At 35.8% G+C, this 15663-nt stretch overlaps 1 protein-coding gene across 2 annotated transcripts in view; it reads right to left on the bottom strand.

Moving 5' to 3' along the window:
* The window catches only part of LOC150084936 (maleylacetoacetate isomerase-like), a 57457-nt gene that overhangs the window by 21331 nt on the left and 20463 nt on the right, over positions 1–15663 (bottom strand). For both annotated transcript variants that reach the window (XM_090376722.1, XM_090376721.1), the window contains exons 4-6: positions 9027–9107; positions 4406–4483; positions 1005–1137 (exon numbers count right to left, since the gene is read on the bottom strand). In XM_090376722.1, the coding sequence (XP_090232848.1) occupies positions 1005–1137; positions 4406–4483; positions 9027–9107 (292 nt within the window). The remainder of the gene's footprint in view (positions 1–1004; positions 1138–4405; positions 4484–9026; positions 9108–15663) is intronic.

Here is a 15663-nt window from a genome sequence, read left to right as displayed (position 1 = left end):
GAGAACCAGCTACTGCAGTAGTTTCCATTATGACTTAGAAGACTGAAGTTTAATGTTTATAAATGTAAGGTTTTACATCTAGGGAATAGAAATCTAGGAATTATAAAATGGGAGTAGTGGAGTTAAAAGTCATCCAGGACAAAAAATATGTATGGGTTATGATTAAGTCAGATGTGAAATTATGCATGCAGTGTAGACAGGGGCTAGGAAGGCATGTGGTTTCCTGTCTATATTATTTAAGACCTTCACAAGTAGGGAAAAATATGTTATTATCCCTTTGTATAAGATGATAGTGAGACTGCATTTTCTCACTATTGGTAAGGGGTTACTTATCAATGTTCATAAGAAGAATGGCTTAGAAAACTGCAGACCAGAAAGTTTGGCAACTAGACATCATATGGGGGGGACCTAATAGAAGTATACAAGGCCCTGAAGAAAATCGGTAAAATGAATAAGGGAGGTATATTTTCACAAAAGAGAGAACATCTAGGGGATACAACTACAAAATTCTGGGGTTGCAGAAGGCTAAGGCTAGATCTCACAAAGTTTAGTTTAGGTATTGTAGATCATTGGAATGAATTGCCTTCTACAGTGGTTGAGGTTGATAGTTTGGTAAGGTTCAAAGCAGAATGGGATAGCCACTTTTTGGCAGTGAGGAATATATGAATGATAGAAAATTATTATTATTTTTTTTTTTTTTTTTGGCAAATGCAGAAAAAAGCCTATTTCCTTGCATCATTTAGCCATAATACTAAGGTATCGAAATGTGCATTACTGTGAGTCAAGTAAAACTGTCACAAACGGGAAATTTAAATTTCTTGTGGATTGAGGGAGTTATGGATACCATATTAGCTATTACTAGTATTACCATATTACCAAATTACCATACTAGTTAAGGCTAAATTTAATATCTAACTTTTTAAACAACAGAACAGTCAAGTTTTTTTTGAGGATGGGAATGGGTAATATGAAATCAGATATTGGATTTGAAAGGAGTTACTTACCATTGAAACCAGTAGCAATCCAGTGGTGAGCCCATTCTATTTTTTTATCATTATCATTACTCACTTTCTGTAACACTCTTAAATTTTGAATTGGTTGAATATCTGCAGCAATACATTCACAAATTGCACGAACCTAAAAATACAGTAAAATTCTTAATTATGTGGATATTAGATGGATAACTGAAAATTTAGCAATTGGCTAAATATTACCATTTTTGTTATTCATGTAAAAAAAAAACAACACAAGATTAAAAACAAAGCATTCTCATATTTCCAAGGTTTACTGTAATATGATATTTAGATTAGAGTCAGAAATTAATATTTAGATAAAGTTTTTTGTTTTGTGACTAATATCTGATAGTATTTACTTCATTTAACAGACTTTTTTTTTTTTTTTGCATCAAAAGTTAATATGCATACCTTTTTAAATAAATCTTAACTAAAAATAGTCATCTTTATTTTTGTGTTAAAAATGAGAGAGAGATCATGATAAGGAGAAAATAAAATACAAAAATCATAAATTAAAAGTCAACAGTTACAAAGTAGGCTTAACATGAATGACCAGTGACTAATATGGCAGATTTTTTTCCTATGCATCTGCTCTCCTTCTAATGGGTAAGATTAGTCACCTAATTCTGTTCATCTCCTCCCTCCCCCATTTCTATTAGCTTCTATTCTGAATTCCCCCGTCACTCTTCTTAAAATTTAAAACATTATTATTCAGCTCCCATTAAACTTTATGGGCCTTCCATATTAAGGAAGGCAAAAAAAGTTTAAAAAGTTAACTTTTTTCTAATTAAATATAAAGATGAAAAGAGGACACTAGTTTCCATGTGAAAAAAAAAGTTTTTTTTGTATGATCAAGAACAAAAAATCTAGTTCAGTTATTTGCTGAACCAGTGGTTACAGGCTATGTGCATTCTCTTTTCACTAAGTCAGAAATTAAATGAAATGAATTTTTGCATTTGATCTGATGACAGGATCATGCAGATGATCCAGAAATGCAATGAGTAACGATGTGGAATATTATATACTTGATAACTGTAAGAAAATGAACAATCTGCATAATGTCCTTTATGCAATGTATTTATTTTTGTTATTATCTATGTACAAGAAAACAACACACAAGTTTTATTGTGGGCACTTGAAATTTAAAAAGGAAAATATGCAAATTAGAAAAATGTTAATCAGTGTTATGCAAATTACATTGTAAATATATTGCTAGAAATACTTTGTCAAGGTAAACACTGTATGCATGATTCACATGCAACGAAAGGAAAGTAAAGCAGCGGAAATTCATAATTAGTAAAGTGATGTTCTCTCTCTCTCTCTCTCTTTGGAAGAGTACATTTCTCTTGTCCACTCTTGTGTTGCCTTTAAAGCCTGTGGAAGAGAACAAAGAATGAGAAAAAGAATGGTATTAATTCCAGGTTTTTTAGTTCACTCAACATGTAAATTTACTCATGAACACTTATTTCTACAGACTTAATAGAGTTATGGTTATGAGCACATACATGGAAGCTGTTAATAGCAACGTATATATTTTTTTATATTGATGTTTGAACGGACTGAGGGCATTATTGAGAAAAAAAATGAGGGCTGTCCCTTAATACAGGTTGAAAACATTGCCAAGAATAGCCAAGCTGTAAATAAATTATTCTGAACTTCTCCCTTAGGAGAGTGTAGTGCAAGAGAATATTAAAGAAAATTTGAATGATGGAAGAAACATCAGTAGATTTGAATGAAGAAACATCAGTAGTAGTCCAGATTTGAACCTGCTGGTTACTGGTTGTGGTGTTGTCAAAAAGGCTACACCCACACAGACAACATCACAAATCAAAAGATGTTACATAACTAAAGAGGATGATACAAAGAGAGACAATAGATGTGTTCTATGAACAGCTTTCCTTTTTCTGTTCATAATTTCATTACTAAAATCTGAGCTTTTATTGATTCAGAGGAATAATATTTTGAGCAACATTTGTAGCCTGTAAACTGGGGCACCACAATAAAACTTTTGTTATAATGTTTTCATGTATGTATATTAATCATGTTTACATCAAAACAGTTACATATTTTTATGTAAATGTTTTGCTAAGCATTCTTGCTAAAATAATATAAATAAGAAGGATTAAATGCATATTCTCCTCGTGCACAAAAGTGGTCTCTATGAAAATTTAATTAAATATGATTAACAGCACATGATGATGGAAAAAAATTATTTAGGGAGGAGGAGGGCTGCAGGGATGTAAATCTTAAGATTTGGTATATATGTTGTGTGCAGATTATTCCAGGGAAAGGCACAGTAAATCTTAAAATTTACTTCCTCTGTTCTTTTCCTTGTGTGTGTGTGTGTGTACGCACACACACTCACAGTCATTATAAAGTCCTTGTGCAGTTTTAAATTTTCATAACTTTTGTTCTATACATCATAAAATCAATCTGTAAAAAACGTTAGAAATGTAATTTAGTGAAGTGTAGTATTTCCTAAGAGTGATTCATTTATTTTATTGTGGTTTAGCAAAAATTTTATTATTATTTTTTTTTTTTTTTGCAGAATTAGGTTTGACCAAATTGCTTCAATAGAAGAGAAAGTAAATTGTGTGCTGTAGTTGGCAGAGTTAGTCTGTAATCACAGTACAAAAAAGATTTGGAACCCATTACAACAAAGATGCACCACACAGGAATTCCATAACTAACTGGATGAAAAAGTTTAAAGAGACAGGTTCTGTCAAGGATAAACCACGATCTGGAAGGCCAAGGATGGGTTGTTAATAGTGAGTTATTTGGAAATGCTGCAGAATATTTATTCCTAAATTAACATGTTTAGGACTTATAGGTGATAGTGTTTCAGCAAGCTGGTGCACCTTGTCAATTTGCTCTCAGTATCAGGCAGTTTCTGAATGAAAATTTTCCTAACAGATGAATTGGAAAAGGTGGACCAATCTTTTGGCTATCACGTTCATCAGATTTGAGCCCATTGGATTTTTTTCTATGGGGACATGTTAAGACTATTGTTTATTCAACAAAACCTTGATTTTTAGATGATCTAGGATAACTAATGTGATAACTAATGAAAATCAACTGTAACATGTATTTGTAGAACTTCAGAATCGTATCTCAGTTTGTATACGTAATGACAGTGGACATGTTGAGAATTAACAATCCCAAGAATAAATGTATGTAAAACTGTAATAAATTCTTTCCCTAACCCTTTTTACAGATTGATTCTATCATGTATAGAACAGAAGTTATGAAAATTTAAAACTGCACAAGAACTTTATAATGATCCTGCATATATATTTCTATCATAACTATTAATAATGTTTAATCATATGTACTTTTGTCTTTACATTAAAAAACCTCTATATTTATGAAAACAAAATGAAAACTTTTGTTACCTTTGCTCTTTCTATTGGATCTGTGGGTAAAAGTGGAGGATGAGGTCTTGTCTCTTCTAAATATTCCAGAATAGGTAACTAACAAAAATAATATAAAATCAATTGAAGTATTTTGTTAGTGGCAGAAATAATTATTAAATATTATGAAATTAGCAAAACAGGAAAAGGATAAAATGTTGCAACACGTTGAGCACAAAACAGGAGCAAAGGATGATGTTGCATACACTTGCAGATGAGCCTAATGGCTCCATCTTCAGATGCACAAATTTCCAGGATGGGAGGGAAAGAAGAATTTAATGATGCTCCAGAAAAGATTAGTTATTAATTGTTGATGTGCAACTTATTTTTAAAATAAGTTCATGGATATGGCAGTTACTGCAGTGTCCAATGGCAAAATTGGGCATTCCACAGTGGACCTTTCTGATCAGACAAAATTAAATAACCTGAAAATCCTGTGAAACAAAATACAGATGAGGGCTGTGGAGTATGTCAAAGGTATGTGTTGCCCAGGTGCAAAATTTTTTGTCACCCCCACCTTTTTCAGCATTTCCTCTTATATTTACCGAACTCTGTTTATATGTTTTATTATCATCATGTTGATATAATAATCAAAGTGGAACTGCACACCTTAAGAAATCTGAATTTATGAAATTTTTAATATAGATATGCCTTTCTATGGGAATATATCAAAAGAGCATTCCATAACATTTCTACCAAATTAATAACCACATATTAAAGTTATTTGCTTCAATTCTAGACGTACTCTAATTTTTAATTACTGCTGCTTACAAAAATCAGACAGTTGCAACCTTGAAATTACAGGATATTAAAAAAGAAATCTTTATATTGAAATTTTTACAATATAAACAATTATACAATTTTGTCAAAATGTGAGAAGTTTCTTCACCTAGTGACTTGATGTAGACACTTCAAAGAAATATTAGTAGCCTACACTTTTTTCAGGAAATACACAATAAACATCTATTTACATCCAAGACCTAATTTTCTGCATTTTAAAACAAATGGACTCAAAGGTTTTATTTACCATGGATTATCTAATTGCTTTCAATTCTTTTTGACAAGACTGAAAACAAGTTCATATTCTGTATTGCTATGAGTAACAGTGATGATGATGGACAAAACAATTTTTGACATTCCATCATACTTTAAAATTACATCCCCTCCAGAAACTGAATAACCAGCTCGCCCTTTTTGCATCAGTATTATCATCTATTGTGATAACAGCTGAAATATCATCCACCAAGAGAGTTGCAAATTGCTTTTGAAATTCACATACAAAATGGAAGAATTAGAATGCATACTTTTTCCACATGTTTAGAGAAACTATTTATTTACATAGAGCAGAAAAACAACCAAAACCAATTGGGCAGGTAACCCCATTGTGGTTTTGAATTGATTTGATAAGTAATATGTTATCTGGTTTTCTTCAAACTTTCTACCATTGAAAAAGATAATGTGAAAGATATCAAGAACAGCAGCTGACCTGTCTGTTTTATTCTGAGTGTTATCCATAACTGCATCGTATCATTGTAAGGGCGGGGGCATGACAACCAGGTTTGAGTGTGTTTTTTTTTTTTTAGATAGACCTAGGATCACTTGTACGCATGGTTAAGGGGCACATATGTCCCCTCTGAATATGCCCCTGATCCATAAACATAACTACAGCCACTCCCCAGCTAACATAAGGGTTGCGTTCTGCAGATCGCTATGTAAGTCGGAATTTCCCTAAATAAGCATTTAGGGAAATTCTGCACTCAACTATGTGCACTGAATCTGATTGAAGCAAAAAAGAAATGTTCAACAAACATGTAAATAGAATTATTTATTCAATTTTTTTCTCATGTGCAGGAAAATTACAGAAGTATACAAAAATTATAAAATTACAAAAAGAGAGAGAGGAGACAAGCATAACTACAACTGTCAGCAAGTTTTGCCTTTCGAGCATCGTTTCCAGAATTAACTCTCCAGCTGATAAGCACGCTGCCATGGAAGTTGAGGGCTATGGAGATTTAGAAGGGGTTTTTTCCAACACATCACAAAATTTCTCTGCAGCTGCAGAATCAGCACTGGTGACTTACTGCATACTTTAATGTTTTGGAAACCAGTGTGATGCTTGAACCTATTAAACCACCCATTGCTTGACATGAATTTGGCTTGGGGTTTGCCGTACTTATCCTTAATATCTTCATAAATACTTTTTGCTTGAATAGTCATTAGATTCAGGGGCACTTGCTTCTGAATCTGATTTTCCATCCATATTATTAATAGCTTTTTCATCTTCGATATAGCACCTGAACACTGTTTTGTGATCACTGTTGATCTTAAATGCAGGGGCAGACTGGCTTATAAGACTTACCGGGGAAACCCCACTGGCCGGAGGCCAGAGTGATTTTCAATATTATACACTGACCTCTGATACATTCCTTTTGTTTTCCCCAGTAAGCATTTTTGACCCAGTCTGCCTCTGCTTAAATACGTTGATCCTTTATCATGTTCTTTTATATGAACACTGTCCCTTAAAATAGTATTCACCGTTGAAGCAGCGAGACCTAATTCCATGCAATAGATGACAAACTTTGTCCTGCTTTGTACTTCTTAATTAATCATCTTCATTTCTAAATCAATTTTGTTTCATTTCCTAGCACTGCCAGCACTTGCACTTTCCGTTGGTCCCTTTCCCTTCACCATTGTAAAAATAGGAATGAAGAGAAGATTCTGAAAATTTATTATTTTTTTTTTATATGATTGAAATTTCAGTGAAGGGGAACACATTTCACCATAATAACGTAAAAACCCACACAATTCCAGTTATCGGGATTATCTCATAACAGATATATAACAGATTGTGCTTACAGAAAAGCCCAATAAACTGGAAAGTGCAAATTGTTTTATGGTAGTTACCTCCAGAAATGTGCTTTAGAAAAATATCACAGTCATTCAAAAATTAATTCTTATAACTGAAGAGATAAATAGCTTAGTTATATAGCGAAAATTTCAACTTCCAAGGTCTTGGAACGAATTAACAAAAAAAAAAAAAAAAAAAATGTGTATTGGGTTCACATTACGATATTTTCACAATACCTCCATTTATTCCTATGGGATGCAAAATAACTTTCCACGATTTTTTAAAGTTTCCGGAGAGATTTGTCGCTCATAAATGTTCTGGCTTACATGCTGAAACACTTTCAAATAAATCAGCATGTAGTCAGTTGCTGTTAAAATACCTTGAATGATTTAGCTTCTTTTTTTTTTTGCTTTCTCAAAGAATTTGAAGCGTTGTTATTAATATACAGGAACTCAAGGAGTTCCTGTATATTAATAACAACTTAAGTATTCAGTGCCTCCGTAGTCGAGCGGTGAGGAGCGGGAGTGCAGTAGCACACACTCTTTGAGTAGACCGGGGTTCAAGGCCCTGACTGCTGAATACGGTTGATCTGCCAACCCGCACTGGACCAGCATGGCAGATTATGGTCCATTTCCCTCAGCATGAATTGTTGAGGAGGCTTCCATCCTGCAGTGGGTTGATAATGGCTGCACTTTTTTTTTTTTTTTAAGTATTCAGTAGATTTATACTAAGAGATCGACATTTTCTGTAAATGTTTTGAAAAATTTATAAAAGTTGGCAAATATTGTTTTCTAATAATTAAAAAAAAATCTATTTGTTTTGTAATAATTAAAAAAATCAATATTAGCTTTATAAAAATAAATGAAACAAGTTTTTTTATCCCCACAATACCAAGTTTTCACTTTTTACAGCTTTTTTTTTTAGTCATTAATTAGCATGTTTGTAAAACAAACACATCCATTAATTTTGAATATGTGATCAGTATCTTAATGTTGGTCTTAATATTAATGACTAGATAATCCATACTTTTCAATGAACTTTATTTCTGGGAAATTATATGGTGATGTAGTTTGCATACTTTCTCTGTGTGCATAAATCATATCTGAAAATACCTTTTTAACCTAAATTTTGACAACTCAGTAAATTTCCTTCAATATCAAATTATTTTATTCTTGATTTTTCTGATACAATATCTATTTCTAATTGTTAGGCTCCTTGGGGCTGAAATTACCCGTACCATCTTTTAAAAGCTATATTTCATTAGACAGTAATAATCTAAATTATTATTGTGTAATAATCACACAGAAATTGATCGCCACATGTGCAAATTAGTCTTATACTGGCCATTCCCAACTTTGAGTCATCATCACAGTCCATTCCTATGCAAGGTGGTGTTACTAATGCAAAGCCAACTCTGTGTATATTGCCTTTTTTAAGGTTCCAAGAAGAAATAAGCCCAAATATAACTCTCCTTCCTCTTTTTATTAATTTTGAGAAAGTGATGGTAGAAACTAAATTCTAGAAATCATTTCTGGTGAAGGTCATGTAAGTTTATTTCATACAGTAACTCAAAGCTAAGGTGGAAATTCTACCCTTTACAACTCAGTACAACTCTACCCATTTATCACTGCATTTGCTTGTTCCCTAGAAAGCACTATAATTGGAGTTCACTTGTATTTAATTGCCACTCTTTCTTGTTGCATATAATATTTCATGATTTTAAACAGAAAAATAAATATTTAAATATCTACTTACAGACTGAATGAGGGTATGTCCATCTATAACTAGAGCTGGAACTGTTTTCATGGGATTTACTTTCTCAAATTCTTTAGTATACTAAAACAAATAGAATATTTATGTATTAACAGTTTTGAGATAAGAACAAATATAGTCTTTTGTTTTTCCTTTATGGATATTTCAATTCTGAAGAACATAGGAAATGCAGATTGCAAATAATCTCATTTGTGTAGAAACAAAAATTTAATTCAGAAAGTTACTAAATAATTACCTATTCAGCCATTCTTTTTACTAAAAAAATTTGCAATAGATGATGAAGAATAGTATGGTCCTCAATGTACTTCCTGCTAATTAGAGACAATTATCTCTTGATGTGTGGGTGCTTTCATCTGTTCAGTAAAAAGTATCTGAATACCTTGTTTTAATAGTCCATTGGATAAACAAGTGACCCAGACTGGTATATATAAGGAAGGCATATTGAGCCACACAAGTTAGGATGGACAAAACAATATTCTGTAGAGCTGGGCTGACTGATTTTGAGAGAGGGATATTATTATTGGGTGTCACATGTTTATCAATTGACTTGTTGATAGGTGCAATTGTTGACAGCCTACCCATCCAAAGTCAAGCTGTCAGTGATGTCATCGTGAACTGAGACATGACAGTATTATCACTATCCAACAATGCACAGGAAAGCCAGAAAGCCCTAATCTAAATGATCAGAGGGTAATTGGAAAGGGTAATACAATAATCTCATCAGACATGCCTGCAAATCAACCAGGTTTAAGGTGTCAATAGGGGTTAAGGCCTATAAGAACACTACTATGGAGCTCCATGGCTGTTTTTATGGGAGACTGGCAGTGCATTTGGCATGTGTGTGTCATGGGGGTTTAATGGTACATAAACTACTTGGCTATAATGCACTTGGCAGTGCACATAACAAATATCAACTGCAATCAGCAGTTTTATCTTATCATCATCAGTAATTCAGTCTTGTGACTGGTCAGTTCCTCTGATGAGCTGTTGCCATCTTTGTTTCTCCTGTGCCATTTGTTTTAGTTCCTCAAAGTTTTGAAGCCCTGCTTCATCCAGCAGCGTCCCGATGAAGGTCTTTTTTGGTCTACCCCTAGGGTGTTTTCCCTCCATAGTCCCCTCCATTGCATCCAGAAGCAGTCCACCATGTGAAATCACATGGCCCACCCATTTTAGTCTAGTTAATCTTATTCTACCTAAAAATTTTCCTTTATTCTTGGACACATCTTAATACTTCCACATTTGACACTTTTTCAATCAGTTGACACCTCTGTAGCCAGGTGAGGAGGAGCAGCAGTGCGTAGCACACGCTTCTTGATTAGACCGGGGTTCGAGCCCGCGACCACCAAATGCGGAAGATGCAGAAAGGTCAGGGAATGACCACTGCATATCCCTGGAGCAATATGGCCTTAGTTGCTAATGCTTCTAAAAACCAAATAACAACAACTTTTTCAGTCCATTTAATTTTTCCATCCTGCACTAGCACCACATCTCGAAGGCCTCAAGTCTCTCTCTCTTTGTTAGAATCCATGTCTCTGCTGTATATAGTGCCACTGACCAGATATATGTCTTTATTATTTTCTTTCTAATTTCTTGTGAAACAAGAAATTAGGAAGAAAATTTCCATAGAGCAGTGGAAATTGGTACCGACAAATCTCATTGATAGTGACAAATCTCACTGTGCGGTTCCAATCAGAGAGGTGGGTATGGAAGATGCACAAGTGCACTTTTCTAGCAATGAAGTTTGAAGGAGGTGAGGTTATGGTGTGTACTGTTTCTTGTTTCTATGGCTTATCACCTTTTTTGATTCTGCAGGTAATTAAAAACACCTATCTTAATATTTTGGACAATTCCATGCTTCCTATGATGTGGTTGTTTTTTGGTACAGACCAGTGTGCATTGCCATACTGCAGGTGCTGATTGAGAATGGTTCACAGACACAAACGGTGCCTCTGTAGCCAGGAGCAGTAGTGCATAGCACACGCTTCTCAGTAGGACCAGGGTTCGAGCCCGTGCCCACCAAATACCGGAGGATGCGGAAAGGTCAGAGAATGACCACCGCATATCCCGGGAGCAATATGGCCATTAGCATTAGCAGAGGCATTTGATGCAAGAAAGCAAGCTTATGCAGCATCAGCCGGAAAAAAAAAAAAAAAAACCACTTCCACTTCACCCCTCTGTTCGTTCAAAATACCTGTCCAGCTGAGCCTTAAACTTATTTAGGCTATCAACCTCCACCACAAGGGATGGAAGTCTGTTCCACCAACCAATGACCCGCTGGCTAAAGGCAAATTTCCGCACGTCTATCATACATCTGTCTTTCCTCAATTTGAATTTATGCCCTCTCAGGTGATTTTTCTGAGCTAGAGGAAGAATCCCATCAGCATTGAGCATGCTTAAACCATTCAAGGCTTTATACACCTCTATCAGATCACCTCGCTGGTGCCTAGTCTCCAGACACTGTAATTTGCAAAACTTAAGCCTTTTTTTCGTAAGAGCACCCCTTTGTTCCATTCACTAATCTTGTTGCCCTTCTCTGTACTCGTTCCAGCAGCTCTACATCCTTCTTGAAATGAGGCCTCCAGACCTGTATACAGTACTCTAGGTGTGGCCTGACCATTGCCTTATACAATGGAATAATCACCTCTTTATCCCTGCTGGAAAAATTCCTGTATATCATTGACAATACTCCATGAGCTACTCTTGCAGCCCGTCTGCACTGCTCAGAGAACTTCATATCTGCCTGCACAACCACCCCCAAGTTCCTTTCATTCTCTACCACTGTCAGTGTAGTACCACAGAGTTGATACGTTGCTCTGGGGTTGCATGTTCCCATGTGTAGTACTTTACATTTGTCAATGTTAAACTTCATTTGCCACCTCTCAGCCCATCTGCTCAACCTTTCCAGATCCTGTTGCAGCAGCATAGTGTCAGTAATGTCCTTGACAACCCTGCCAACCTTTGTATCATCTGTAAACTTGGACATTAAGCTTGATATACCATCATCAATATCATTTATAAATACAGAAAACAATAATGGACCCAACACTGAGCCCTGAGGGACTCCACTAATAACATTAGTCCACGAAGAGCAGTGTCCATTGATTACCACTCTCTGTCTTCTCCCCCTCAACCACCCCTTTATCCATAGCAGCAATTTGCCTCCAATGTCACAGTGCTCCAATTTGTGTAGCAGTCTTCCATGTGCAACAGTATCAAAAGCCTTTCTAAGATCCAAGTATATAATATCAAAGTTATTCCCTGCATCCAGTTCTTTTGTGACTGCATCATAATATCCAATCAAATTGGTCAGGCAAGACTTCCCCTTAACAAAACCATGCTGTGTCCGAGCTATAACTGAAATCTTGTCTAAGTGATCCTGCAGTGCTTCTTTAACCAGTGCCTCCATTAACTTTCCTGGAACAGAAGTTAAGCTCATAGGTCTATAATTACTTGTGTCAGCCTTTGATCCTCCTTTGTGAATTGGGGTCACATTTGCACATTTCCAGTCTATGGGTACCTCCCCTGAGTCCAAGGAAGCTCTCATAATTATGGCTAAGGGTTTGCTTACTTCCTTTGCTGCCTCCTTTAATATAACTGGATAAATCCCATCCACCCCGGGTGCCTTTTTTGTGTTTATCTTCAACAGTTTCTCCTCCACTTTACTCCCAGTTATTTCAAGATTCTATAGCTTACTGCTAGAGTTGAATACACCTCTGGCATTCCCCCTCGCTGAATAACTCCGATGCAAAATATTCGTTTAGTTTGTTAGCTACCTGAGCAGGATCATCAACAGTTGACCCATCAATATCAAGTGGACCAATCTGATTCATCCCCTTCCTTCTAGAGTTTACATAAGTAAAGAACTCTTTGCTGTTTTTCTTTGCATCCCTTGCCAAGGATTTCTCGTAATCTGCCTTCACCTGCCTTACCTCCTTTGTAACTTGGTTGCATATCTACTTGTATCTATCATAGGCTTCTGTGTCATGTGTTAATTTGTAAGTATCCCATGCATTTTTCTTCTCTGCCATATGCCTCATTAGTTCATCTGACATCCATTTTGGCCTAAACCTTGAACAATATTTCTTAGTTGGTATGTAAAGCCTAGTAGCTTCCAAGATTAATTCTTTGAATGCTTCCCATTTTGAATTTGCTGTTGGTAACATCATCAGTTGGTCCCACTGTATAGAATTTAAATACTGTCTCAGTCCATCATAGTCGCCTTTACGGAAGCAATAACCCTTCCCTTTACCCCTGGTAGTTACCTCTTTGATTAAATCCCACTTCAGCACACTGTGATCACTGCCACCTAGTGGTTCATTTATCTGCAGATTCTTAATGCATGAAGAATCACTGCTGATAATCAAATCAAGAGTATTACTCCCTCTAGTTGCCTCCCGAACATGCTGATGTAGAAGACAATCATCCAATAAATCCACAAAAGCCCTGCTAGTGTGTGATATGACCAGCCCCCAAATTCCAGTCAATATCTGGGAAATTAAAATCTCCCATTATAAGACTCTCTGATTTACTGGCCCACTCTATTTCCCTGTACAGTTTCTTATTATACTCATCAGAGTCATTAGGCCTATAGCACACTCCTACTCTCAATTTTGATCTCCCAGTGTTTATGTCACACCAAACTGACTCAACACTGCACTGTCCAGCGATGTCGACTGGCTTCACTTCCTTGGTTTTTATGTGTTTCTTAACTAATAGCATAACCCCTCCTCCCTTCCTATCCTGTCTGTACATATTGTACTCCCCAAATTCCAGTTCTGCATTCCTTATATCTGTGTGACACCATGTCTCTGATATCCCAACAATATCCACCTTTGATGCTTTGAGCAATACCTCAAATTCATCAAATTTATTTACCAAAATTCCTAGCATTGGTGTACATGCAAGTATACATGCACCTGTTCCTGTTCTTAGCTACCCTAACACAACCCATGTGTTTACTTGTACCGCAATGGCTCCCAGCAGTCTCTGAAATATCATGCATCTTGTTTTTCAGGCTTCTGCTCATTCTAATAGAAGCAGTGCAAGAATCTCTTTCACCTCTGCCAGTGGCTACTGTCAATCTATTGGTCTTTGTCTCCCCCCAAGCTAGCAGTTTTCTGACCCACTCAACACTGCCTCGATAGCATCAGCAAATATTCTTGCACCCTTTCTATTTATGTGTATCCTTAGCCTTAGTTGCTAATGATCCTAAAAACCAAATAACAATAACAACAGACACAAATGTACAAAAGTTTGGATGGCCAGTGCACTGGATGATTTGAATCCTGTGGAACACTTATGGAATGAACTGGAATAATGGATAAGGGTCAGATCAAAATGTACATCAGTAGTTCAACTGGTTGCTGTTTTGAAGGGGAGAATGAAGAACCATATGGTACATACCTGCTGCAGTTTATCATTCATTGGTGGAAAGCCTACCCAGGAGACTGTGTGTCCATATACTTTTTTTTGGAGGGTAGTATATTTTCGTTTGATTTGAATGAAAGGGCTTTAGCAGCCAGAACTTCAGATGGGATGATATTCTCAACAAAACCAACACTGATATCACATCAGTGTTATGATGATTAATCATGGCTATCTATTGAATGTGTCTAATGTAATCTTTGATTCAATCACAGTAACTGGATACATGCATGTATATTCAAGGTTGCTCACTGACTCAAACTTTTTTTGAAATTCTCCACTCATGTTCAGAATCTGCATGGTAATTGGCATGACCTGTCATGTCCCACATTTGACCAGTCATGCAAGCCCCTATTATTACATATTTCATGTAATAATAAGGGAGGGGGGGATGATATTATAGAGGAAATGGCTCTTAGCAAGAAAGAGAAGAGGACTTTGAAGGATTCATTTCAAATGGCTGGGAAAAGGATCTTAAAGCAGTTAATAATGATTATTATTATTTAACTTCTGTTGCGGGTAAAATAATGGAGTCACTGTTAAAGATGCATTGCAGGATCATCTAGACAAGGCTGCAGCAATAATTCAGACACAGCATGGGTTTGTTAAGGGAAAGTCTTGTCTGACAAATTTGATAGGATATTATGATGTGGTTACAAAGGAACTGGATGCAAAAAATAATATTGATATCATATATTTGGATTTCAGGAAAGCTCTTGACACTGTTGCGCATGGAAGACTATTGTACAAATTGGAGCAGAATGGTATTAAGGGTAAGTTGCTACAATGGATAAAAGGATGGTTGAGTGGGAGAAGACAGAGGGTGGTAATCAATGGGCGCTGCTCTTCGTGAACTAATGTTATTAGTGGAGTCCCACAGGGTTCGGTGTTGGGTCCACTGTTGTTTTGTATACAGTATTTATCAATGATATTGATGAAGGTATATCAGGCTTAGTGTCGAAGTTTGCAGTGATACAAAGTTGGCAGGGTTGTTAATGACATAATGGCAGTGTGCTACTGCAACAGGATCTAGAAAATTTGGGCAGATGGGCTGAGAAGTGGCAACTGCAGTTTAACCTTGACAAATGCAAAGTACTGCATATGGGTAGAAGTAACCCCAGAGAAATGCACCAACTGTGTGGTACTACACTTAAGGTGGTAGAAAATGAAATAGACATGGAAGTAATTGTGCAGT

This window comes from Mastigoproctus giganteus, chromosome 6 (assembly GCF_048544385.1).
Source record: "Mastigoproctus giganteus isolate SK-2022 chromosome 6, ASM4854438v1, whole genome shotgun sequence".
NCBI classification, from domain to species: Eukaryota; Metazoa; Arthropoda; class Arachnida; order Uropygi; family Thelyphonidae; genus Mastigoproctus; species Mastigoproctus giganteus.
The sequence above is the reverse complement of the archived record's forward strand: the minus strand, read 5'-3'. Positions and strand labels throughout refer to the sequence as shown.